A 25,939-nucleotide genomic window follows, 5' to 3' on the forward strand; every position below is an offset into this window, starting at 1 on the left:
CCGATAAGAAGATTAGGAAGAGGAATGAATAGAAATATAGGAAGAAGAATAATAAATGAGACCAGATACCTCTGTCAGAAACATGGCCTTCCTCAATACCGCCGGGCTAGTCTTGATGGCATGGCTGAATTTGAAGTTACTGTAGTCCCAGATGAAGATGTCCCCGACGGCTATGTCCAGGTGCACCCTGACGTCAGCCACCATGAAGCCAACCATAAAGCCTGTTGAGGTGACGTACGAATCGAATTCATCTGGATTTAGTCTGCGGAATATGTAAGCAAATAATTAACTTTATAATCATTAATTTATCGGTTATTTTGCCCTCTTGCGCTTCCTTCTTTTTTAGCCAACGTTTCGGACAGCGTTACAGTTTCCATCGTCAAGGTACATGTGAAGATATGGTTAATGTTTATTACATGTTTGTACAAGCTATACCAAGTTGCACGTGTTTATCCTCTTAGGGCCGGTATTACAGTAAAATAATTAGATAAATTATTGTGGTTTTCGATGATCAGTTTTGTTTTTAGATCCCAAGAACTATTAAGGTTAGCCCCGTTGTTTCTATTAATTTAATTATCAAACTGGAATACTGGCCCTACAACTGGTGCCCAGGTTAAGCCTTTGACCTCTCCACCCATTGGAGGAATATATTTATGTGTGCGTTCATCAATCCTGTACATACTGATCCCTAGATTCCTGCCCTACTCTCGTGCCTTTTACCTTCCCAGAACTTCCTCTACTTTGTTTCCTTAAAAATCCCTCCACACAGCTTCCCCAAAGATGACACAGGCCCTGAAGGAAATTATTATTTTCCAACACGGAATCACTTCTGCATACATACACACCACAATCTACACATCCACCCTGATGATGGACATTGTACCGTTATTCGAAACATTTTCTAAAGAAGGAGATAGCGTAACAATGTATAATAATTACAAATTAATAACGATAATACTTTTGGGGGTGAAAATCTCAAAAGTATCTAATAATTAATTTTGTTATTTCTTTATAAATAAAAAAATGCTTTATCTATGTATTTCATCTCACTATACATAAATCACGTCTTTTCTCATAAAAATCAACGTCACGAGGCGAGATTTACAATTTGAATTTGAGTGAAGCCAACATAGAGTAATCACAAACATAAAGCAATTCTACATAAAACACAACATATTTGAAAAATAATGAAAAAAATATGTATCTGATGTGTTACCAAATGGGTAATTTGACGGTATGTTGTAACAATATTTGAACCATAACTACTTATTTATCATTATTCCCAAGAAGAAACAAGTAAATAGCTTATGCTTTGATTCAAAACTTGCTTGGTTTTTTTTACACAAGTATATAAAATTTACAGGACTGGAAAATATCTAGTTTTAGTAAAAAATCTAAATACCCATTGGAAAATAGTAGTGTTTTATCGTTTAAATTCAGAATTAACAAAATTATCTTGCAACTAATTTATCCTTTTTTTGCCACTATCTTTTTGAATGATTATAAACTTGTAAAGAATTTGATAGAGTCTCGAATAAGCGTTTTTGATTTTTATTTATTGGACACTTTTTGACTTTTTCTGTTCAATTTTAATTGGAATAATTTATCTTTTAATTACTTTGAGGGTTGTACTCATCAGTTTAATATGTCATTAAATAATAAGATGATTCTAATGAATATTAATGAAATCTATAGTAAATAAAGACACAACAAAATAACAAAGGTGATGTCTCCACTGGGAATCGAACCCAGGATCTCTGTATTATGGGGACAACGCCTATTACAATGTCTCTGGGGACAACGCCTCGAAGTACTTTCGATTTTTGTAGTTTTATAACTAAGCTGTCAAGCGTCGGGTTAGGTCGTGTGCTGCCTCTAAGTAAATTGCCTTAAAAAGTGAGTGATGAGAAATCGTTTTCATAACTTGGAAAACAGCAGTAAAAGTCAAGAAAAATATTTTATTCGTTTAATACACACAAATTATTATAAAAAAAACATTAATTTCGATAACAAGCGACCGACAAGATACCCCTCCACTCGACTCCTCATAGAGTATAAGGTCTTAAACATACGACAACTCCACCTAAAATTTTCGCTAAAACATTTTCTGTTCAAATATAAAAAAAAAACAAAACTCTCTTACAACACAACTACACCACCAGAACAATAACCAACGGTCACTGCAAATTACCTTCACTACATACCAAGTCAGCTCAAAGACAATTTTTCTTCCCAGCTCCAAAAATCTTTAACCATATCCCTGAAAACCTAAAAACCGTGAGTCAACCCCATTCCTTTAAAAAAAACAATTTACGAAATGGATCCTTACACACGGAATACATCACAACTACAATACCCATTTATTCTACACTCTATCAATTTAATCACCTTTCAGACAAAACATAATAATATATCCTTATTCCCTAACTTAGCGGTATAGTATGTACATAATTAATTAGTGTGTTCTATTAACTAATAATTTCACAAATTTTTCATCTTCTTATAATTCTCTAACTTCTCCATCCTCTTCTTGCAACCCAAACTAGCATTACATCATTTTTATTTTTTATATTATAGTAATGTATAGATTCTATGTCCGCAAACTGTAACATTCACCCGCCATAACACAGGGTCATCCCTAGCATGGAGGGTGAAATATCACAAAAAACTACATGTACTCTCTAAATCATGAATCAATAAAATAAAATAAAAATAAATTGTTTCCCGAAGATTTGCAGTGCCATAGAGACTTATGCACGCAAAATTAGCAACACATTAATATAATAAGGATAACCTGAAAGCAGTATCGCCTTACAGTATAAAAAAACACAATTTGTTTTTACCTTACGATTTGCACTCTATAATTCTCAGGAGTAAGTTTTGGTATAAAAATCCAATCTGTTGAATCTATGGCTTTGGACATTTCTGGACTCCAGGGGTCTCGGAGCTCGAAGAACTCTGGCATGATATTTCTGGCCATGAAAAAGTTATCCAGTTTTTCTTTGGACCTCTCCACGCTGAACTTGTTCACAGAAAGGATTCTTTTCACCATCCTTTCATCTGGAATTAGAAAACAACAGATGGCAAAATATTATTGTTAGTATTTCTGTTAACTGTAGTCCTCGCGTCCAAAAAAAATACTTCTAATTTTCTCTTATTTACTAAATTAAAACCAAAATTTATAAACCATTCTATGTAAGGTTTTTTTATATTTCAAGAAAGCAATTATTCAATTTGTCCAAAGATATAAAATATTACTATCTTACTTATAATTTATTATTTTGTGGAAATTTATTTAGGCAGGTAGGTCTCATAATATTGATTCTTCCGATTTGACTGCTCCTAGTAGGAAGCATGATCTTGCGAACTCTAGAGGTATAAAAAGGTAATATATAACATGACCGCCATCTTGAACCGGAACCGGAACATAGTTAACAGATTTTAAAAGGGTTTTGTATCTGAACATTAACAGGCTTTTTTCCAATGCCAGTAAATGGATTCTTACCGAGCAATATATTAGGAAAGTGCGGCTGCATTTCGAACCAGTCCAAGAAGAGCTTCACACTCTCCTTTAGCATTGCCTGGGACACCTTGTAAAGGTCTGTAAGGATGTGGAAGTTATCATCTGTTACTCCAAACAGCTGCTTTTGCCAGTCGAGGCTTGGAAGTTCCAGTTTAGTCCTGGGAATAAAAACGTTATTTTTTTATGAAAAGTCCAGTGAGATTATGGATTCTCCAATCAGGGTACATTCTGAGGCTGGAAGTAGTGAGGATAGAATTCAGTTCTGGTCACCAAACCCGCAACGTTGCGATTCTCTCACCAGGGCGATACTAGGTAAAGGTAAAACGAACTTTATATTCATAAATTTAATTGGAATCACTTTTTTGGATAATGTTTTTAATATTGTATCATTGAAGATAATTATTATTAAATTAAATGAAACACGAAACAGAAAATGAGTAAAATATAGTTTTAATTGCATTAATTTATTTGTGTATACTTTCAAATGCAACAATGGAAACAACTTTAGTTTGAACTATCTGAAGTCCCCGGCATTGCCCGGGCTTTAAGTAGAATATTTCGAAATCAGATGTAGGTAGTGACCTTCCTACAAGTCAAGTTAGCAAAATTTCTCTAATTTCAGAATAAACTGTGGATTTTTTTAAAAAATCAAATCTACAGACACTCTTCTTTGTATAAACAGATAGAAGATGGTCAAGTTAGCAAAATTTCTCTAATTTCAGAATAAACTGTGGATTTTTTTTTAAATCAAATCTACAGACACTCTTCTTTGTATAAACAGATAGAAGATCAACTCAAGTCCTTGTTTTTATTCGGGCTTCACACATAGTTTTTTTTTTAAATTAGACCTAGATAATAATCTTCCTCTCGTTTTGCTGGAAAAGGGTTCAAAATTTGATCAATCTGCAAAAATCTGTAGATTTGTATCCTAGTATCCAGTATGGCCGCCCGTCACAGACACTCCTCCCTTTTTAAAATTTAAATAGTAACGATTTTTTTGCTATGCTTCTATTTTCAGAAGATTAGGTATAATTCCTCAAAATTGGTTGTTCCGTCACGCCGTTTGCTTTTGACAGGCCGTGTGCTAACCAAGCACACGGCTGTGTAGTTTAACTTTATAACTCTGAAGTTTAAATTCACACACGTCAGCTATAACCGCGGAGTGCCGTGAGCCGCACAATCGCACAAAAAACGTTCGTCCTGTCAAAACCAATGTGTATACTATCGCCGGTTATTTATCGGAATAATCCCTTAATACGTATTTTATCGACATCCAATTTAAAATAACGAGTGCTACCGCACCACGATCACCGTTCCAGTGCTGAAAGATGATTTTCGAGATGCAGATTTCATTCGCCACCCGGTAAGTTGATTGTGAATTAACCTTGAGTTCGAGATGCTAACATTTTACCTAGGTGACTGGTGACGCCACCGATCACTTCCATAGATTTGATGCTTTGTTTGAGAGACTAAGGGAGTTAGTTATTAAAACTAACTATAACAGTAAACATAAATACAGTTGTGTAAGTTAGAAGATCATTATTGTTTAAAAATGGATTGCAGTTCCTCATTATATTGCTCCGAATGCATGAAATTCTCTTAACCAAAGTTCTGTTTTGGAGAGATGATGAATCGATAAGAAATAATTAATAAAAAAAATTTATGTGTTTTTTTTTGTTTTTGTTTTTTTTTTATTTTTTATAGTGAATACCTCACAAGAGTCCCAACTGCCCCCGTCTGGAACCAGTGAGACTATGGCATCCTCAATTGGGGGATGTTGTGAGGCTGAAGGTAAGTGGGTAAGGGAAAGAGGAAGGTGGGGAAGTACCTGGCTATTCAGATCTAGTCACTAAACACGGCTAAAGCCATTTGGAGCAACGATTCAATTCTGAATGGTGGTCTTACACCAGGGCGATACTGGTAGTATCTTCCACTCTGGAACGTGCTGCAAATATACTATATATTATTTTAATTAATTAATTGTGAAATAACACAAATTAATCAAATAAAATTTATTTGCGCACGCCGGGTTCGAACCCGCGACCTTCGGAATGGCAGTCCAATGCGTTACCACTGGACTATGCCGGCCGTCGGTGTTTACATTTACAGTATCGTAAGTTTTTTTCAACTGATTAATATTAAAACGGTCTGTACACGTATTGTGAAAAATAGTAATAAATATACAAAATTAATGAAAAATGGACAAGTCAAAAAACCGTCATGAGTCGATATTGCTTTTTTATTTAATTAATTGTGTTTTTGACAAAGTTTTCCTCAGTTTTAAAGTCAATGCTATATTATGAATAATTCAAGGTTATGACAAAAAAGGAGTCATAGTCCATTGTGCTAATTCAATGTGGTAATTCCGGTAGTGTAGTCCACTATAATATCATGTTATCAAGGTCAGCTAGACTTTTCTGGAGATTTGATTGACCTTTAGCTCTACCGCAGTGACGCGAATCAGATATTGAATTCAAAACTATTTTTTTTTTATTTAACGGCAATATAAAGTTAAGTAAAAAAGATTCAATATGTAAAATAAAAATATAAAGTGATGTCGTTTGTTCTCAGTCCTCCTGACTGGGAACAGCGGACTGTAGGTTGTTGTATGTGTGTTGATCATGATTTCCTCATCTTCTTATTTGTTGGTTTCCACAAAATATAAAATAAATTAGGCAAAAAGTATTTATGTTTGTTGTCTGAAGGTTGCGTTGGGGTTACTTCATAAATTTAATGATTTCCTCATCTTCATGTTTAGTTAGCCATAATTTGATGTCTTTTTTAAACTTTTCTATATCCATGATGTTTTTAATATCAATAGGAAGGGCATTATATAATTTTATAGCATGGAAATAGTGGTTTTTCTGGCCGAAAGATGTATTCAATTTTGGAATGTTTAGTAGATTTGAAGATTTCGTCTTTTATTGTAGGTGTATTGTTCATCAAGGTAGGTACTCATATTTTTCTATAAAATTAAGTAGTGCATATTTTGAGTACAGCTACAATACAGTTACAATACCTTACTCCATCAAAATGTTTCGAATGATTTAGTATATAATATATAATGGGGATTTTCCTGTAAAACTAATATCGACCATGTTCAATCCGTGCAAAATTCAAAGGTTAAATTATTAATTTTTGAAGACAATACGATGTAACCGTATCCTTTTTTGATTTTTCTGTTTCAGATTTTCGTTTAGAAATCGCTAATATTGTCTTCAATAATTAAATATTACAATTTGAGGTTTTACTCAATAAAGTTATTCCGAAAAATAAAATTTAAATTATTAGCTAAAAAAAAAAATTTTACAAAGAAAGGCATGATATTCCATACTTCTATCTGAGTCTCAAAATTCTTTCAGTGAGAGCAATTCTGTGGTACAAAATTATATTTCAGCATATAAATAACCCCTTATATATAAACAGGCTAGAACACAATCATAATACTCGTTTTAACTTTAATGAAGGACTTATTGTACATAAGCATACAAATAAATATGGACAAAGAACGTTAAACTATATGATTCCCAGTTGTTTTAATATGTTACCTGCTGAAATTGAAAACTGTGCCGAAAACAAACAATTTGTGAACTTACTGAAGACTTGGCTTACGGAAAGAATTACATAATTTGTATTAGCTTTCAATGATATATTATTCTAAAGACTTTTAAATTTGTTATTTATCTTTTACATAATTTTTTTTGCTATATTTCTGTAATTATTTTGTTTTATATAATTGTAAAAATGTAACTGTAAACTCACTATAATAAGATTTATAATGTATAGAACCCGTTGGACAAACTGCTAAAAAGTAGTTTATAGGGACTTTTTGCCTTATATGTAAAGTGTGTAAAAAAATAATAATGAAAATCAAAAACTCCTATTAAATCACATAATTTACTAAATAAAATTATAATACTTTGATATAGGTCACTTTATTGAAAAAAATTACTGTCTACCTGTTTCACTACCTCCGTACTATTATAAAGAAAGTTATAAAAAATATAAATATAGCAAATAAAGTGACCTAAAACCAAGTATTTTCATTTCATTTATTTAAAATGTCAAGTAATAATGGGATTGCTACGTTTGAAAAAAAAAATTACTATTTATTAAGGGAATAATTGAATTGAATGGTTTTCACTGAATTATTGTTATCAGGCAGGGGTCTATTGCTATTATGATTATATTTTGTTAACATTTTTAATCATTTCTCATCTGATTCAAAATAATTTTGTCATGTTCCGAAGACAATGTCAGAATAAAATTTTTTGAGAACTGTGTTATATATTGTTTCTTGAAAAGACGACAGACATCAGCCAATAGGCTAAAATTGTTTAGAAAATAGTACGATCATTGTTTGTTTGACTGGTTGGTGATAACAATGAGAACGGAAGTTACTCAAAATTTAATGTAATTTATTTAAAAAAATCGCAATATTTTTTTACGCTTTATTAATTTCAAAGTTCGTATTTCCATAAATGAAATCAATTATGTGAACTTACAAAGTAAACTCAATTTATCTAAAAATTATCTGAAATGCGAATAATGTATTTGATATCCTTTTTTTAGTTTTTTTTTAATTCTTCATCACAAGCAGCTGTTAAAATTTAAAAGCAGTTTGTTAGTAAGTAAATTTCACAACACTTAAACACACATACAAAATAGAAAATAAATAAAGAAAAATAACATTACAAGTAACCACAATACAAAGGCATAAAAGACAGATCAACAACACAGTCAACATACTCATAAGCACACACACACTCAAAGGCAGAAAACATACTTAAACACACTCATGGGCATATTTATACAATTCAATTTCACAACAATAATTAAATGTTATTTTGTTTTGATGTTGTTTTGTTGTTGTTATGCAAATAATGCGTAGACTAGGCAAAGCACTAATAGATGTCGTATAACCGGATAATAACGAAATTCGATAGTATCCACGTCGTTATAAAGCATTTGAGACGAACCTGTCAATCCTTAAAAGGGGGGAAAATTAAATTCGATTAAAAAAATAATCGGTTTTTATACTTCACTTAAATCCCCCTCCTCACAATAGCTCATTGATACAAACAAAAATTTAGTAATGGGTACACATAATCATATAAATAAATATTCTCAATGTGACCTAACCAGAATTAATAATATACAATAATAATGACCTTAAACGTCAAATGTCACGATAATAAAAATTAATATTTTAAATCTCACATGCCAATACAAATGCTCCAAAACCCTAGTTTTTGTTTTTATATTAAGTATGAAACGAAGACGAAAAAAATTTTTTGTATTGGATAAAATAAAAACAACAAAAACTTCAAACGACAATAATTATTATATAAATACTTACATTTTAATTTATTTCACTGTTTTTACCAGAACTACGATGCTTACGAAAAGATTTTCTTAAGAAGTTAAATAATATACTGTAGAATAAAGTTAGAAATAACAATTAATTGGGATTTTTATTAGGCTGATTTTGTTACACCCACCCTAAAAGGCTTACTCCTTTACACTAACCTCTTAGTTACTTTCTTGTCCATACGTTGGAAACTCAAACGAGTTTTTTTTTGTGAGCAAGGTTAATAAACATTGTACGTTACAATACATTACGTACGTTGCTGATAATATAAAAATTGCACTTAATTAACATAAAATAAAAATATTGTATTGAATGCTGTAAACATGCCACTAAAGTACAAAAGTCGCTCTTTAGCCGAGGTTTTGATTTTTTTAATACTAGCTGACATGTACCCAGCATTACTGGAGATTACTCTTAGGAAATAGACATATACCATGGTCGAATTTTCTGTAGGCTTTTTTAAGATATACATTTAAGTAAATCATTTTGATTTATCTCGTAAGGTTTAGCCAACGTTAGCAATATAAGCGCCCAAAATATTTGTTTTATGACTTGATCACAAAACATCGACTTTTTTCTACTTTCTGTAAATAAAATGGTACTGAAAATCCAATCAAAATCCGTTGAGTAGTTTAAGAAGAACTAATCGCACAAACAGACAGACGCGAATAGCGACTTTATTTTATATTATTTAGAGATTGGAGAAGAGAAAATTAGAAATGTACTTCTTTGCACGTGAGGTCTAATAACTGTTCATAAAACTACTAGTTACCTTTATGTGAGTAGTCAGTAGGCACATAACTTTTATTTAATAAACAGGAGGCTTATTTAAAGGATTGTAAATCACACTTTGGATCAGATTTTTTTTTGTTATATTTATTATTTTTGTACATACGAGTATTTAAAATAATTACAGTAAAATAACTAAAAATGTATAATTAAACATCCCAAGAATACGCTACAAACTGAACAATATAAATTTAGTCCAATCAACGTAGAGATAAAGCGAGCTTAGTCGAGACATGTCAGTAATAGGAATGAATTTCTTGTCGGTCCATTTAATCAATGTCCAGCTTCCTAAAGGTTCCTCTTAATCCCAGAAGATCGTCCACGTGGGTTTCGGATGAAGTTCCTCTCTTGGACTCATCCGTCTTGTAGTTCACAGAATCCACGTACCATTCCCTCCACTCTGGGGTTTTTATAACCATTCTTAGGTCATCTGAAAATTAAGAAAATTACATTTTGGTTTAATTTATAACCATCGTTAGGCTATCTGCAAATTAAGAAAATAATATTTCGATTTAAACCGAAAGATATTATTTTGTTCGATTTTATTGACTATATCGAAAGAACTTGTTAATTGGATACAATTTTAGATTTTTACGGCCATAAGTATTAAATTCATTTATTTTTGGGGTATTATGCAGTGTTGTGCTACCTCCAACATTTTGACAGCATTACGGTGTTCGTCATCAGGGCAGATGCCCCGATATGCAGATTACAAATCTGCCCCGATGATGTATACTATCATGCTGTTCGGAACGTTGGCTAAATAAGGAGGTCGCGCAATACGGCATAGTACCCCAAAAATAAATCACTATAACTTGTTATTGTTCAGCTTGCAGAAAAAGTATTAACGGCAATGGAACCATATTTGAAATATTTTAATAGAAGCGAAAACTTACAAAACTGGGATGTTTTGGCTATAAATCAAGCTACATTCATACATGTTTTGATTACAGATCAAGCTACATTCATACATGTTTTGGTTACAGATCAAGCTACATTCATACATGTTTTGGTTACAGATCAAGCTACATTCATACATGTTTTGGTTACAGATCAAGCTACATTCATACATGTTTTGGTTACAGATAAAACTACATTCATACATGTTTTGGTTACAGATCAAGCTACATTCATACAAGTTTTGGCTATAGATCAAGCTACATTCATGCATGTTTTGGCTTTAGATCAAGCTACATTTATAAATGTTTTGGTTATAGATCAAGCTATACTCATACATATTTTGGTTGTAGATCAAGCTACATTCATACATGTTTTGTTTACAGATCAAGCTCTATTCATAAATGTTTTATCGGCTTTTTAAAAATGTCGTTTCTAATTCAAGCTCATTTCACAATAACACACAAGAAATTTGACTTAAAAATTACTATATATTCTTCAGTATAAAAAAAATTTCCAAAATAATTTTATTTTTATTACTTATCCATAATTTTCTGGATGAAATAATATCCCCTTTTAAATAAGGCAAAATATAAACAAAAGATAACTTGTAATTAATTTGACTATTATAAATGATGCGTCTTTTAAGATTTTTTATTTATTTAATGTCAATTTTATGCTATTAATAATTGCAGTTGTACTACTAAAAATTTTAAGATTGTAAAAGAGAAATTTTTTTTAAATTGCTAAATATCTGAAAATGTTTCATAACAGTATTATATAGGTACAAACCAGCGATTTCCCTTGTTGTTCTTGGAAAATCTCCTCCCATATCTATCGGGATGAATTCTTTAGGAATTTCCTTGAAAAGGTCTTCTATACACTTGTGCATGTACACCCTATTAGCCACCTTTTTCCTCATGCTCGCTTTCAGAATGGTGATTAGAAATTCGGCGAAGGGAGGGGTGTTTAACAGGTGAAATTGTTGTATGCGGGCTCCGTAACACTGCTGCAATCGTAAAGAAATGGTTAAATTTTCATTTGAAACATACTAATAAAAATAAAACATAAAAACAAACAAAATAAAACGTGTTTATGTCTAAGCCATTTGATAAAAATGGATTTCTTGGAAGTTTAACGCACAACCCCATAAGATCTATTACACCGGGTACTTAATATTGAATACGTGCTCGTCAAAAAATGGTAACCCCGACATACATTTTCATTGGTCGAGCTTCGAGGAAGGGGGTTTCAACGGTTAGTTGCGCGCTGAGGGGTCTAAGGGGGTTTTAAGCGTTAAAAAGGTCAGTCATTGAATTTTCAATTCAAATCATCATAATTTAACTGAAATTCTAATAAAAAATCAAAGTAAAATTGTTATGAAATCAAGAAATTAACGAGCAACGAGACTGGTAATGTAAATTTTGTTCTTGTTACAATATTATTTTTTGTTCTGCAAACTTATAAACATACATACACCCACAGTAACAACACGACAAAATACAATATTCTACAGCAGCACACATAAGCGTAACTACATTGCCCACTCTCCGATATAACGACTTCACACCATGGGAAATCATTACTTGGGTGATGTTGACATATTCAATACCAACTTGGCAAGTTTTGTGGATCATTTAAAACATTTATTTCAACAATACTCCTAAGCACATCATGTAAACCTACAAACAGCTGTAATTTTCAGTTTTTGTTTCTTGTGTTTGTATGACTTGTTGCATAGCTTTCATCAAATGTAATTTTATTCTTATTTTTTATGTTTCAAAGTATCTGTCAAATTAAAATTATACTACCAACCATGTAAAAGCCCTCTGGGCGTTAAATAAATAAATAAATAAATATTTTGGTTTGTTTAAAGATCTGCTTTAGCTGAAATAAATTTAATTCCAGTAAGTTAACTTCCAAAATTCTTTCACAAAGAGATTAAAGCTTTTCCTATAGCATAGAGTCACTTGCTGAAGTTTACGCAACATAGGCGGCTTTAGCAAAAGATATCGTGTTATTTATAAATATTTCTATGTTTTATGTACCTATTCTATTATTGCTTATTCCCTGATTAGAAGCGATTTTCAAAATCAACCACCAACAAACTGAAAACATGACAGGTAATCCACACAAATAATTATAAGCAATAATAAGCCATCTTATCGTATTTTTACTCGGGAGATATTTTCAATTTGTATTAGTATTTCGGATGACTAATTATTTGTTATCCTTTATACAATGCATAAAACCTTGTCTTATAAACGTTAGTTTATCATTTAAAAATAATAAATGGTAATCCACACATTGAGAAAGCAACGGAAGTTGTAGTAAGTATTTGATTAACAGTTCATAATATTCAAAGCCAAAAACCGTTCGTAACCGTATCTTTATGTAACACTTTTGTAACGCACATCGACAAAATACAGCGACAATATTAAACAAATTTATCAAATATAACTTATAAGTTTTTATTTTTTCGTTGCTACTCGCTACCGAACGAAAACCTTATTGAATTTATTGGGTTGACTTGGATTTCTCATTTCCAATTGTTATCCTACAGATCAATTGGATTCTTGACAGATCATAAATCAGGGAGAGCAAAGAAATCAATTAAGAATAAACTTCAAGTGAACGTGACTAAACTTAAACTCTCCGCTACCAGATTATACTTGATGTTCATATCAGTTGCCAACATAAATATTAGAACTGGGAATCTTTGCGGAATCACCGCAATATAAAATCGAACAAAGGCGCAAAGTGCTAATAATATGTTTTATATAACAGGTAAACCAATGGAGTGGAATAAAGGTACATACTCCAAGATTTTACGCGGTGATCTGATATCACAAAAGGTGTTAAACGGGGCTGCGTAATGTCACCATGGTTATTCAATCTATACATGGTATGCAAGCTTTGAAATAGGAAGGATTGGGCGCGAATTTGAGTAATATGAAAGTATGTTGCCTGTTGTATACTGATGATGCAGGGCTGATTCCTAACAGAAAGAAAGATCTACAGTCTCTCGTGTCTAGGATGAACGAAGTATGTATGAAGAGTTAATGTAAAATGTAACTCTAAAGTAATAGTGTTTGAAAGAGAAAGTACGAAAACAGTGTTCAATATAGTTGTGAATGAGGAATACTTGGAGCAGGTGGATGAGTTTGTGTATTTAGAAGTATGTTTATGAGAGATGGGAAAGCTGACAGCGATAATGAAAAGAGGGAAAATGCAGGTAACTCTATTTTTTTTATTTTTTTTTAAAAAGAAAGACAAACATTCCCGGGTTACGAGTAACCTGACAATATTTGAAAATCTCCTACTACCACCACAGTAAGCTGAAAATGTTGCTTATGTTGCGATGGAGGACTTAGCCAGCCGAGGAATTGAACACACTACGTCTTGGTGGGACCCAAACGCGATGTCAACTCGGCCACCGACCGGTCAATTAATGGAGGACTTAACGCAGTTGGCGCTTGCACAAAAAATTCAGAAGTTAGCAGTCCATAATGGAGTGCTAGTACCTACACTGACGTATGGAAGTAAGGCATGGAACTGCCAGAGAAAGGATGAAAGTAAACTAAATGCTGTTAAAATGTGATCCCTGAGGCTTAGGTGTGTTAAAATCATATATGATTGTGCGAGAAATGTGGAGATCTGCAAAGAGTAAAAGGCTGATGTAAGCGTAATGAGTAAGATTAAAAAAGGGACGTTTAGATGGTTTGGGCATGTAGAGCGAATAAGCGAAGAAAGGAATGTAAGAAGACTACGAGACACGAGGAATAGAACGTCCGTCCTCGCTGCCTACTCCTGTGGGGAAACGGCATGATGGTTAGTTACTTCAAAAACTGCCGAATTTATTCCTTCGGAATTGGTGCATGTCTTAGATATTCATCAAAAGCTGAGATGATTGATATTTATTTGTCACTTGAGAACAGGTAGTTTCAAATGGCTCGTTGTAGAATTCAGCAACAGCGCTGTGAAATATCCAGCAAATTATTGTATTTCATCCCTTATAAAACTTGGGTCTAATCAAGATTCAGGATTTTCAAAGATACTACAACAGGTCTATGAATATTGATACATAAAAAGGCCTAAAAATTTTTCTTTATGAATGAATAAAAGAGTATCCAGAACGGAAAAAATAAATGTAGGAGAAAGAGTGGTCTACCTCGATGGTAAACATGAGTTTTTTAATAACAACTGGATTGATCTTAGCCACGTGGTTAAATTTCAGGTTGCTGAGATCCCACAATATGATGTCAGCCATAGCGATGTCTAGGCGAGCTCTGACGTCAGCCACCATGAAGCCCGCTGCAAAGGCTGCCGTTGGGTCATATAAGTGAATGTCTTCAGGATTAATTCTGGAATAAAATAATACCACTTTTACTAGCAAAATTTCTTAGCATAAGCTTAAACATATAAATGTTCACTATGCAACCCTACATAGTTAACCTCATTCCTTTGACAAGAACTCAGTTTCTATAATGAAGTTCAACAGAGTTGTCATTGGGAGTTGGTCGATATCTCTTGGGTCCGAAATGTGCGACTGCAGTCAAAACATGTGTTTTGAACTACCTTAGTCTTCAGAGCGACGATTGTTCGATGATAATATTATAATAAAAATATCCCGTTATCGTTTTTATTTCTGCTTCTATTGAGAACGGTAACTTTATTTCTGGAATTATCTCTTTGTGCAATCTTTTTCCACCATACTAAATTGCTGAATAGGGGTATTTAAATTCAGTTTGTTCCTACCTAACGATTTGCAATCTGTAGTGTTCTTTTGTAAGCTTAGGTATAAATATCCAATCCATAGAATCTAAAGCTTTTGAGATGTCAGGGCTCCAAGGATCTCTGTGAGCGAAGAACTCTGGCATTACATTTCTGGACGTGAAAAAGTTTTCCAATTTCTGTTTTAGTTTCTCGATGCTGAACTTGTTCACTGCCAGCATTCTGGCCACTGCTCTGTCATCTGAAATAATATAAAATGCATGAAGTGTAATGATAATTGATAAAAAATGTGATATTGAAGTGTGTCTTAGATAACCCCGCAAAAGCGGTATTTCAAATTATGATCTTAGCAAGACCGGTAGGAATACCAAAAGCTAGTAAGAAGAGAGCCGTTAAAGTACTGGATCTCAATGTAAACGAGTTACAGGTGGTGACACAAAATCCAACCGGAGATACCTTTTCATCTTTAATATGAACGTGGAGAAGTAATTTTTAGAATAAGGTACTAATAAACACAGTGTTTTGGATAATAAATCAGTTCACGGAAAGAAATGATGAAGGTAAGTTATAATAAAATAAATCAAATGATAAAATAATACTTGTTCCAAAAGTCATCCTTGGCTAACGCCATAAAAAATAAACTTAATATTTACTAAGTTTTTAACATACCTAATCGGACATCGGGAAAGTGTGTCTGTTTGCTGTACCACTCCTGGACGATTTCAACACTGTCCTTTAGCATTCTATCAGAGATATTAAAGTGATCGGTCAAGATATGAAACATGTCGTCTGATACTCCAAAGAGCTCCTTCTGCCATTTGAGGGATGGGAGTAGCGCTGTGGTCCTTGGAACAAAAACACAGAATATTATTAATACATAATTGTTTTACTTAATTTGTACTTTGAAGGTAACCATTTTCATTTGAAATATATTCAAGCACTCCACCCCCCTTTTTTTCAGCTACGAGATTTTTTTAACATAAAATTGTTATATGTTATATATTCTAATTGGGTAAATTGACAGTTTTCGGAGTCACTGTATTTTTTCACACAGTGCATTTCTCTTCTATCGATTTGGATACGGCATTTACAATAATATTCAAACAATTCAACCTATTCTTTCTATTCAGATACAATATCACCATTGCCATTCAAATAGCCAGTACTTTATGTTTCTCTTCGGTTACAGAATTCAGTTCAATTTTCAAACAAACCTTTCCTCTTTTTTTCTCTCCAGGTACGGGATTAGTATTAATTTGTAGTAATCCATTTTTGTTCATTATATTGCAGTACAGACTATATTTTTGTTCAAACAATCCATTCATCTCTTTAAATTTGAATACGATGTTTAAATAAAAAAACAGATGATGGAATAAATGAAAATAACTAACTTTGTTCATGCCACCATTTTTTATATAAATAATTAATAATGAAGTATATTTTGCATCCTGACAATAAAATATTTGGTTATATAACACGTTAATATTTTCATTTGATTTCAAATGACGCCACAAATGGGATTAATAATATTCTACTGGTTATTTTCTTCGCATCCACAAAATCCATAACCGTATTACATTAGTCCTTCACTATTGAAATTAATGATCATTTATACATTTCTGTAAGCGAAAACACATTATAGAAAAAATAAATCATTCTTCATGCCATAAAATAAACATCAGATTAATATCCTTCCTTATGACGAAAAAGAAATAAACCCATTTGATGGGATCCGTTCAATCTTGCAGAGTGTCTTACAAATTAATATTAAACGAGGTTAGGAATTAAAGTTTCGGAAGATCAACAAAAATATGAGTATTTCAACAAAATTTCGAAGCAAATATCTCGAAAGTAGACTTATTAAATTCTTGTTATGGCAAGAAAAAAACTAATATTTTTATACTGAAGTAAAATGCCCAAGGCAAAGAAATATCTTTGAATAAGGAAGGCTGGCTTGATGAGAAAAAGTTGAAGGAGCTATTTTGAATAATGTTCTGGTTATTTTTGTATTAATTTTACTTTTGAGGCTCCGAAGAATCCACTTTTTAAATAAACCTATTTGAATATCTCTTTTGTTTTCGGCAACGAATGAGTGTAAATCTTGAAAGCGGAAATAAACCCGTTACAAAAATTTCACGGGTGGATTTTGTGTATCGGTTTAATATGATATTTGTTGAAAAAACCGAATAAATTACCTACATTAAGAGGAAGCTACAAGCTAAAAATGTGTATATTCTTGGTATAACTTATAATGTAGGTAATAGGGATTAAAATTGCTTGACAAACGTAGTCCAGAAACGTTCGATTTCAAGCACATAACTGGTTTTTATTTATTTTGTAAATAATTCTATAAGAAAGCAAAAAAGTTAATCAAGTGAAACTGTCACAAATAATCTTAGTTATAATATTGTATTTTTAAAAAGTTGTTTTCTTTATACGTTCATATATTTCTATTGAAAAAAAATAATATTTCAGTAGTTTACATTTATATTTTTTATTTAGTAATTTATTTTTTATTTGTATTCTACTCAAGCGAAACGATAGGAAAACCTTCAATTTATCTAAAGCATATTTTTTGATATTCATAATGTACACCAATTCGTTATAAACATTAATCAAAATAGTGATTTGGCACTAAGCTTCGCCTTAAAGCAACTTAGTGTTAACAGATGAGTTTGTCATTTTAAAAAGTGTGATTATAAATTTAAGTAACTCTTCTTGACTCTTATGCTCTATAAAGATTAATGAACTTGAATAACAGTTCAAGAAAGAGTTTCGACATACGATTTTTTTTATCTATCTTGCTCTTGGACTATCAAGGCTCTATCTGCTTTTGGTATGAAACTGAGATATAATGGTTCAAGGTTTGAATTCAAAATAAAATGATACCACTTAACATTAATGAAAAAATGAGTAAGCCGAACGTATTGTAATTGAATTATCTTTAAGTTTAATAATAATTTAAGCAAAAAAACAGGTGACATTTAGCCAAACAACTAAGCAACATTCTGTTACTTTTAAACTCAGTTAAACTGAGAGAAACACGATTATTTTACTTGTTTTTTTTTGATTATTTAATTAACGTGTTTTAGGCAAAAAACCTAAAAAAAATAATTAATAGCTACAAGGGCTTTTCACTTTTTAAAGATGTAATTTTTCGTTTAAGTTCTCCGTTTCGCACAATCGGTGGATGGAACCTAAATGTCTCAAGCGAATGAACTCAAACGAAATGCGGATGAAACCATGTTGCTTCAAAAATATTATGTCCTTGGATAGAACTAAGTTGTCCTTAACCTTGGAAGAAATCTTTTTCTCTTCAATTTCCCCCAAGCCAGTAACAATTGCAAGATGTTCCAAAAATTAAAATAATGTTTTTGAATTACTCGTAAGTCGCTTTTTAATAGGAAATGAAACTTGGTTGTTCTAAACAATAAATATAAAGAATTTTAAATTAATAAAACTTTTTCATAATTATCCGCGAACCTACATAGAAATTGGACATATTTAGGCAGGGTTTTAAAGAGAAAAAATTCTTAGAAACTTGGGGCATAAAAATGATTTTTGTACAAAATTTGTGAAAGAACCTTGTTGACCCAAGATTACGCTATTTTACTAAAACTTCCGTGGTAGGTACTAATGGAGAAATGAATACTATGCCTATCAGAATAATGATAAATAATTGCATAAACTTCAATTTACGATGCGGGTACCAGTACCGCTGCCCTGGGAAACATTCATTGGCTAACTAAGACCTCTGCCATAGGTCACCCCAAGTGGCTCGCCACGTTTGGTGATTTAGCAGGGGTGCCCGGGTTCATGGGTTGAGGTTTGTCCAGGTCTTGACGGTGGGTGCACCTGCTCCCCAGTTGCGTGGTGGATCGGAAGAGGGCGGTTGAGGGAGACCATTTGACCTCTCCAGTCGGACTCTCTCGACCCAACGACTTGCATTGCAGCGGGAGAATAATATTCATTTGTCCTTCACTTCTGGATACAATGAACACAAATTTCTACCCAACTAGGCCTCGAGGAAAATTGGGAAAGTATGTAAATACGGTGTCTGGAAATTGGTAGTGCAAGCGGAAAACTCGTTAATCTACATCACATTGAGAACCCCAAAAATTTTTTCTTCATCAAGGTATTTCGATTAAATTTTTTTCGGAAATCAAAGGGGTTAAAAAACTTTTGTAGCCAGGTTGAAGTTAGACGTAAAAAAATCAAACGAGATTTACTCGAAAATGTAAGTTAAAATCAAAATAGTCATTCCACAAAATCGACTCCAAATACATTCACTAGTTTCCTACTTGTAGGTAATACGAGTTTCCGGACACCGTGTATAACTTAATCTATGATATTCTCAAACGGTAATAAACAATACTTAATTATTATTATTTTTAATTCACTTACATTTTGAATTAATAATTATTTCACAACACAAAACTCTTTAAATCGTGTAATATAATGTATTATACGAAAAGAACTTCTGAAACCGTATTATATTATGATTATATTTAGGAGGCATGTACACCGAATGAACTCTTAAATTAAACTGAATCAAACGACATTTTTTCTTAAGAAAATTAGTTTTTTCTTTCTCTTCATGAGTTTCGAGATGGATGCAGTCTTAATCGCTTTGAGTCGGTTAAAAAGTAGATTACCAAGAGGTTATTTTACAGATATCTTAGCGGCATCTTATCCAGATCATCTAGTATGAACCCACAAAAACAAGATTTATCTTTTGAAGGTAAAAAGTATATATTTTTAAGTCGTTTTAAAAGTATAAGGAAAAATAATAAACAATTCTTAGAATTTTCCTACAAAGAACGAAAAAACATGTTTGTAATGAATTGGGTTTATATTTTTACTTTTATATAAGAGCTACGTACGACGAACGTAAAGGTGCTACTACAACAGAGTGGTAGTTTTTTTATTATTTATTTTTATATGAATAACTCACAAGAGCCAACTGTCTGGAGCTGGGAAGATTACTGCATCCCCATTTGGGGTATGTTGTGAGGCTGAAGGTAGTGGGGAGGGGATAGAGATTAGGAAGAGGAAGAAGGAGAAGTATTTGACTATTCAGATCTGGTCACCAAACACGGCTGAATGGTGGTCTTATACCAGGGAGATAATGATAGTATTTTCTATTCTAAAACGTTCTACAAATGTACTATGTTTTTATTAATTAATATCTTAAAGAAATTAGTCAAATAAAATTTTCATATGTACGCCGGGATTCGAAACCGCGATCTCTGGATCGCAAGTCGAGAGCCTTACATTTTGATCATGATCATATTGTCGCTTGGAATGTCTTTGAAATACAACTCTGTGTTTTTTTTTTTTTTTTTTTTTTTTTTTTATAAATTTAATTTAGATTAAATTTGATAATATTATTATTAAGTTCTGCAAGTGTTTTAGTTTTTTATTATTGTGACAGCTGTTTCGGCTTACAAGGCCATTTTCAAACTGTGGTTAGTCCACATTGAGACGACGTTTTTATACTATTTCAAATGTAAATTTTGAAGGTGCATACATTGATTTATTACTGGTTACACCGATGACATGATCTATTGTTGGTTAAACCAATCTATGTTTTCCCCTCAGTAAATGGTAATGGGTTCTTAATTATTTACTAATGACTTTATTGCTATGAATTATTTGGGTGCATTATACTGCTTGGGTTTTGTGAAAATACTAAGAAGTGGTGAGTAAATTATTTTCCGTACTTTATTAATTAGTGTTAAATTTGGGTCATTCGTTCGTTTATTGATTTCTAATTGTTCAAGTAAATTTAATCTAATGCCCTTTTTTTCTATATGCAATGGTTTAGGACCCTTGTTGTTAAGTGGGGTATGATTATTCACCAAGAGATGTTCTGCGAATTTTGAGGATGTGTTTTTATTATTATAACATCGTATATGTTCTTGGAATCTAGTTGAGAATGCCCTCCCCGTTTGTCCGATGTAAGTGGCGTTACAATCGGCGTGGTCACATTTTAATTCATATATGCCACTGTTATTGAGTATAGGGATTTTACTTTTAGAGTTTTTAAGGCTTGTTCCTAAATTATTGTTTGTTCGAAAAGCTATATTTAAACCACATTTTTTAATTTCTTTTGCAATTTTTTCAGATATTGGGCCGAGGAATTCGAGACATGCAAATTTTTCTATATTTTTGTTATTTACCGGATATATTAAATTGATTTTATTTTTATATTTCTTATTTTTTATTATTTTTTCAATGTTATTTGCCTCATAGCCGTTATTAATCGCGATCGTTTTTATCGTTTCCTTTTCTTTTACATAAGCTTTATTGTCTAAGGGAATGTTAATGAGTCTATGTACCATTGAATGGTACGCTGATAATTTATGAGACCAAGGATGATTTGAATTTGAATTTATTGTTGTATCTGTAAAAGTTGGTTTTCTAAATATTTCAAAGGTATGTTTATTATTACTTTTACCAATTGTCAGATCTAAAAAGTTTATTTTACCTTCAATCTCATGTTCAACTGTGAAGCAGATTTTATTATTAACGGTGTTGGCCCAATTAGTAAAGATATCTAACTGTCGGTTGGTACCATTCCAACATATAAGGATGTCGTCTACGTATCGGACATAATATACTATATGTTTAGCTAAGGGAGATTTAAGAATTATATTTTCAATATAATCCATAAATATCTCCGCTAGAAGTGGACTTAATGGTGACCCCATGGGGAGACCATCATGTTGTTGGTAATATATATCATTGAAAAGGAAATAATTTGTATCTACGCAGATTTTTATGAGCTGGAATAACTCTTTTCTTATTACCGGATTGATATTGCATTTTTCCAAGATATTTTCAATTATTATTAGGCATTCTTTAATGGGGATGTTGGTAAATAGGGATTTTACGTCTAGAGAAATGAATTTACAGTTATGCGGGAGATTAAAATTTTTTATTTTATTAACTAGTTCTATCGAGTTTTTGACACTGTAACGTGGTGAAAAATTTGTTAATTTTTTGAAGATGAAGTTAAGTCTTTTAGCCAGGTTTGATGTAGGGGCGTTAATAAAAGATACTACGGGCCTTATTGGATTATTCGCTTTATGGAGCTTAGGTTGGCCATACAGAGCTGGGGCTCTTGGGTTCATGACCCTTACGTTTTTCTTTGACCATTCGGTGGGAAATATGGCATTGCAATTATTTATAAGGATGTTGACGTTATTGACAATTTTATTGGTTGGATCCTTAGTTAAAATTTTAAAATCTTCTGGTAACAAGAAGTCTTCCACCTTACTGATGTAATCAATTCTATCTAAAATAACGATTGAGTTACCTTTGTCAGCTTTGGTTATAGTTAGATTATTATTTTTAATTTTATCTCTAATTTCTTTCAATGTTCGGGTTTCTGTACTGACAGCATATTTATTTTTATTGTTTATCGATTTTAGTGTTTTTTCTAAAATAACTGCCGTGACGTGTTTTGTTAAATTATTATTTTCCATTTTTTGTATTTCTTTGGCATTCACTATGTAACAATTTCTAGACATTTTTTGTTTTTAATGAGTTTTATTAATTCACAATGTAAATTTGTTACGTATAAATTTTTTATAAAATTAGCGACCGGTTTCGACACGTCCGTGTCATTAACTAGCTATTTTAAAACTAAATTTTTAAGTGCAGAAATATGGGATCCCCTCCCACCAAAGAACCAAACTAAATAAAACCCCATATTTCTGCACTTAAAAATTTAGTTTTAAAATAGCTAGTTAATGACACGGACGTGTCGAAACCGGTCGCTAATTTTATAAAAAATTTATACGTAACAAATGTATATTATTTTCCACTTTACGTAGAGAAATTTCAGTGTCGATAGCTAATGATTCTATTTGTTTGGGTGTTACTTCGCTAGGGATTTTATATTTAAAGCCTTTATCTAATAAATTATTTTCATCCGTTTCAAATGCAGTGTTTGACAAATTCACAGTTTTTTTATAAAATTCTATATTTTTCCTGGTGGGAATCTTAGTTATTTTCGAACTTTTATTTTTGTTATCAATCAAATTTTGAAGTTTATTTTGTTGTGTTTTAAATTTTTCAAATATAATTCCGTTAATATGTTCACGTGTATCAAAATCTAGGGTATCAAATTCCCATGCGTGAAGTTTAAATGTTAATTCTGAATGGATCACCTTTATGTAGTGAAGCAATGTGTCCCGTTTCCGACAGCACTCCTTTGTTTCTTCCTTCAGCCATATCCTCTGTACTCTCACCACAGTGGCTATGGCTGCCGTAGATGTACTTTTGATGGAGATCTGCACGAACTTCGGAATCACATTACACTTCAAGCACTCTTGGTTAAACCACAAATTTTGAACTATTTTTCGATGTTTGAGTTTAAGTCGTCTATATAAGATCACAAGGGTAGCTATATCAACTACCTTTAATTTATTTATTGTTTTTGTGTTTAATTCGTAGAACTCCATTTAATTTTTTTATAAATTTAATTTAGATTAAATTTGATAATATTATTATTAAGTTCTGCAAGTGTTTTAGTTTTTTATTATTGTGACAGCTGTTTCGGCTTACAAGGCCATTTTCAAACTGTGGTTAGTCCACATTGAGACGACGTTTTTATACTATTTCAAATGTAAATTTTGAAGGTGCATACATTGATTTATTACTGGTTACACCGATGACATGATCTATTGTTGGTTAAACCAATCTATGTTTTCCCCTCAGTAAATGGTAATGGGTTCTTAATTATTTACTAATGACTTTATTGCTATGAATTATTTGGGTGCATTATACTGCTTGGGTTTTGTGAAAATACTAAGAAGTGGTGAGTAAATTATTTTCCGTACTTTATTAATTAGTGTTAAATTTGGGTCATTCGTTCGTTTATTGATTTCTAATTGTTCAAGTAAATTTAATCTAATGCCCTTTTTTTCTATATGCAATGGTTTAGGACCCTTGTTGTTAAGTGGGGTATGATTATTCACCAAGAGATGTTCTGCGAATTTTGAGGATGTGTTTTTATTATTATAACATCGTATATGTTCTTGGAATCTAGTTGAGAATGCCCTCCCCGTTTGTCCGATGTAAGTGGCGTTACAATCGGCGTGGTCACATTTTAATTCATATATGCCACTGTTATTGAGTATAGGGATTTTACTTTTAGAGTTTTTAAGGCTTGTTCCTAAATTATTGTTTGTTCGAAAAGCTATATTTAAACCACATTTTTTTATTTTTTTTGCAATTTTTTCAGATATTGGGCCGAGGAATTCGAGACATGCAAATTTTTCTATATTTTTGTTATTTACCGGATATATTAAATTGATTTTATTTTTATATTTCTTATTTTTTATTATTTTTTCAATGTTATTTGCCTCATAGCCGTTATTAATCAAATCATCCTTGGTCTCATAAATTATCAGCGTACCATTCAATGGTACATAGACTCATTAACATTCCCTTAGACAATAAAGCTTATGTAAAAGAAAAGGAAACGATAAAAACGATCGCGATTAATAACGGCTATGAGGCAAATAACATTGAAAAAATAATAAAAAATAAGAAATATAAAAATAAAATCAATTTAATATATCCGGTAAATAACAAAAATATAGAAAAATTTGCATGTCTCGAATTCCTCGGCCCAATATCTGAAAAAATTGCAAAAGAAATTAAAAAATGTGGTTTAAATATAGCTTTTCGAACAAACAATAATTTAGGAACAAGCCTTAAAAACTCTAAAAGTAAAATCCCTATACTCAATAACAGTGGCATATATGAATTAAAATGTGACCACGCCGATTGTAACGCCACTTACATCGGACAAACGGGGAGGGCATTCTCAACTAGATTCCAAGAACATATACGATGTTATAATAATAAAAACACATCCTCAAAATTCGCAGAACATCTCTTGGTGAATAATCATACCCCACTTAACAACAAGGGTCCTAAACCATTGCATATAGAAAAAAAGGGCATTAGATTAAATTTACTTGAACAATTAGAAATCAATAAACGAACGAATGACCCAAATTTAACACTAATTAATAAAGTACGGAAAATAATTTACTCACCACTTCTTAGTATTTTCACAAAACCCAAGCAGTATAATGCACCCAAATAATTCATAGCAATAAAGTCATTAGTAAATAATTAAGAACCCATTACCATTTACTGAGGGGAAAACATAGATTGGTTTAACCAACAATAGATCATGTCATCGGTGTAACCAGTAATAAATCAATGTATGCACCTTCAAAATTTACATTTGAAATAGTATAAAAACGTCGTCTCAATGTGGACTAACCACAGTTTGAAAATGGCCTTGTAAGCCGAAACAGCTGTCACAATAATAAAAAACTAAAACACTTGCAGAACTTAATAATAATATTATCAAATTTAATCTAAATTAAATTTATAAAAAAATTAAATGGAGTTCTACGAATTAAACACAAAAACAATAAACAACTCTGTGTAATTTCGTCAAAGGTGTATTTTATATTTTACTTATTATTAATAGAATTACACACGATCGAAATTATACCTACTATAATTACACGTTCCGGAATTCCGATGAAAAACCCAACCTTAGCTAACCTGACCTAACTACACACTAATTAAAC

The 25,939-nt window shown here is 31.8% G+C and overlaps 2 protein-coding genes across 2 annotated transcripts in view; both read right to left on the reverse strand.

The window, feature by feature from the left end:
- LOC149413424 (retinol-binding protein pinta-like) overlaps positions 1–9,033 on the reverse strand; it is a 46,673-nt gene extending 37,640 nt beyond the window's left edge. The window contains exons 1-4 of the mRNA XM_089645001.1: positions 8,883–9,033; positions 3,506–3,681; positions 2,844–3,060; positions 70–262 (exon numbers count right to left, since the gene is read on the reverse strand). Of these exons, the coding sequence (XP_089501127.1) occupies positions 70–262; positions 2,844–3,060; positions 3,506–3,681; positions 8,883–8,884 (588 nt within the window). The 5' untranslated portion in view covers positions 8,885–9,033. The remainder of the gene's footprint in view (positions 1–69; positions 263–2,843; positions 3,061–3,505; positions 3,682–8,882) is intronic.
- Positions 9,034–9,952: 919 nt separating this feature from the next.
- LOC149413425 (retinol-binding protein pinta-like) lies at positions 9,953–16,584 on the reverse strand. Its single transcript, XM_089644993.1, has 6 exons — positions 16,529–16,584; positions 15,984–16,159; positions 15,339–15,555; positions 14,752–14,944; positions 11,373–11,589; positions 9,953–10,113 (listed from the first exon to the last, which is right to left on the reverse strand). Exons 1-6 carry the CDS (start codon positions 16,582–16,584, stop codon positions 9,953–9,955), a joined length of 1,020 nt encoding a protein of 339 aa, XP_089501119.1.
- Positions 16,585–25,939: the final 9,355 nt, after the last annotated feature.

This window comes from Hesperophylax consimilis, chromosome 22, assembly GCF_061612785.1.
Source record: "Hesperophylax consimilis isolate HC1 chromosome 22, BYU_Hcon_1.0, whole genome shotgun sequence".
Lineage (NCBI taxonomy): Eukaryota > Metazoa > Arthropoda > Insecta > Trichoptera > Limnephilidae > Hesperophylax > Hesperophylax consimilis.

What these genes read in the sequence shown, in the direction of transcription:
- LOC149413425 (XM_089644993.1), bottom strand. Translation starts at nt 16,584, where the DNA reads ATGGATTACTACAAATTAATACTAATCCCGTACCTGGAGAGAAAAAAA. An exon ending in TACAGATTGCAAATCGTTAG is followed by an intron (nt 14,945 to 15,338) that starts GTAGGAACAAAC and finishes ATTTTATTCCAG; the next exon opens with AATTAATCCTGAAGACATTC. An exon ending in AACAACAAGGGAAATCGCTG is followed by an intron (nt 10,114 to 11,372) that starts GTTTGTACCTAT and finishes CTTAATTTTCAG; the next exon opens with ATGACCTAAGAATGGTTATA.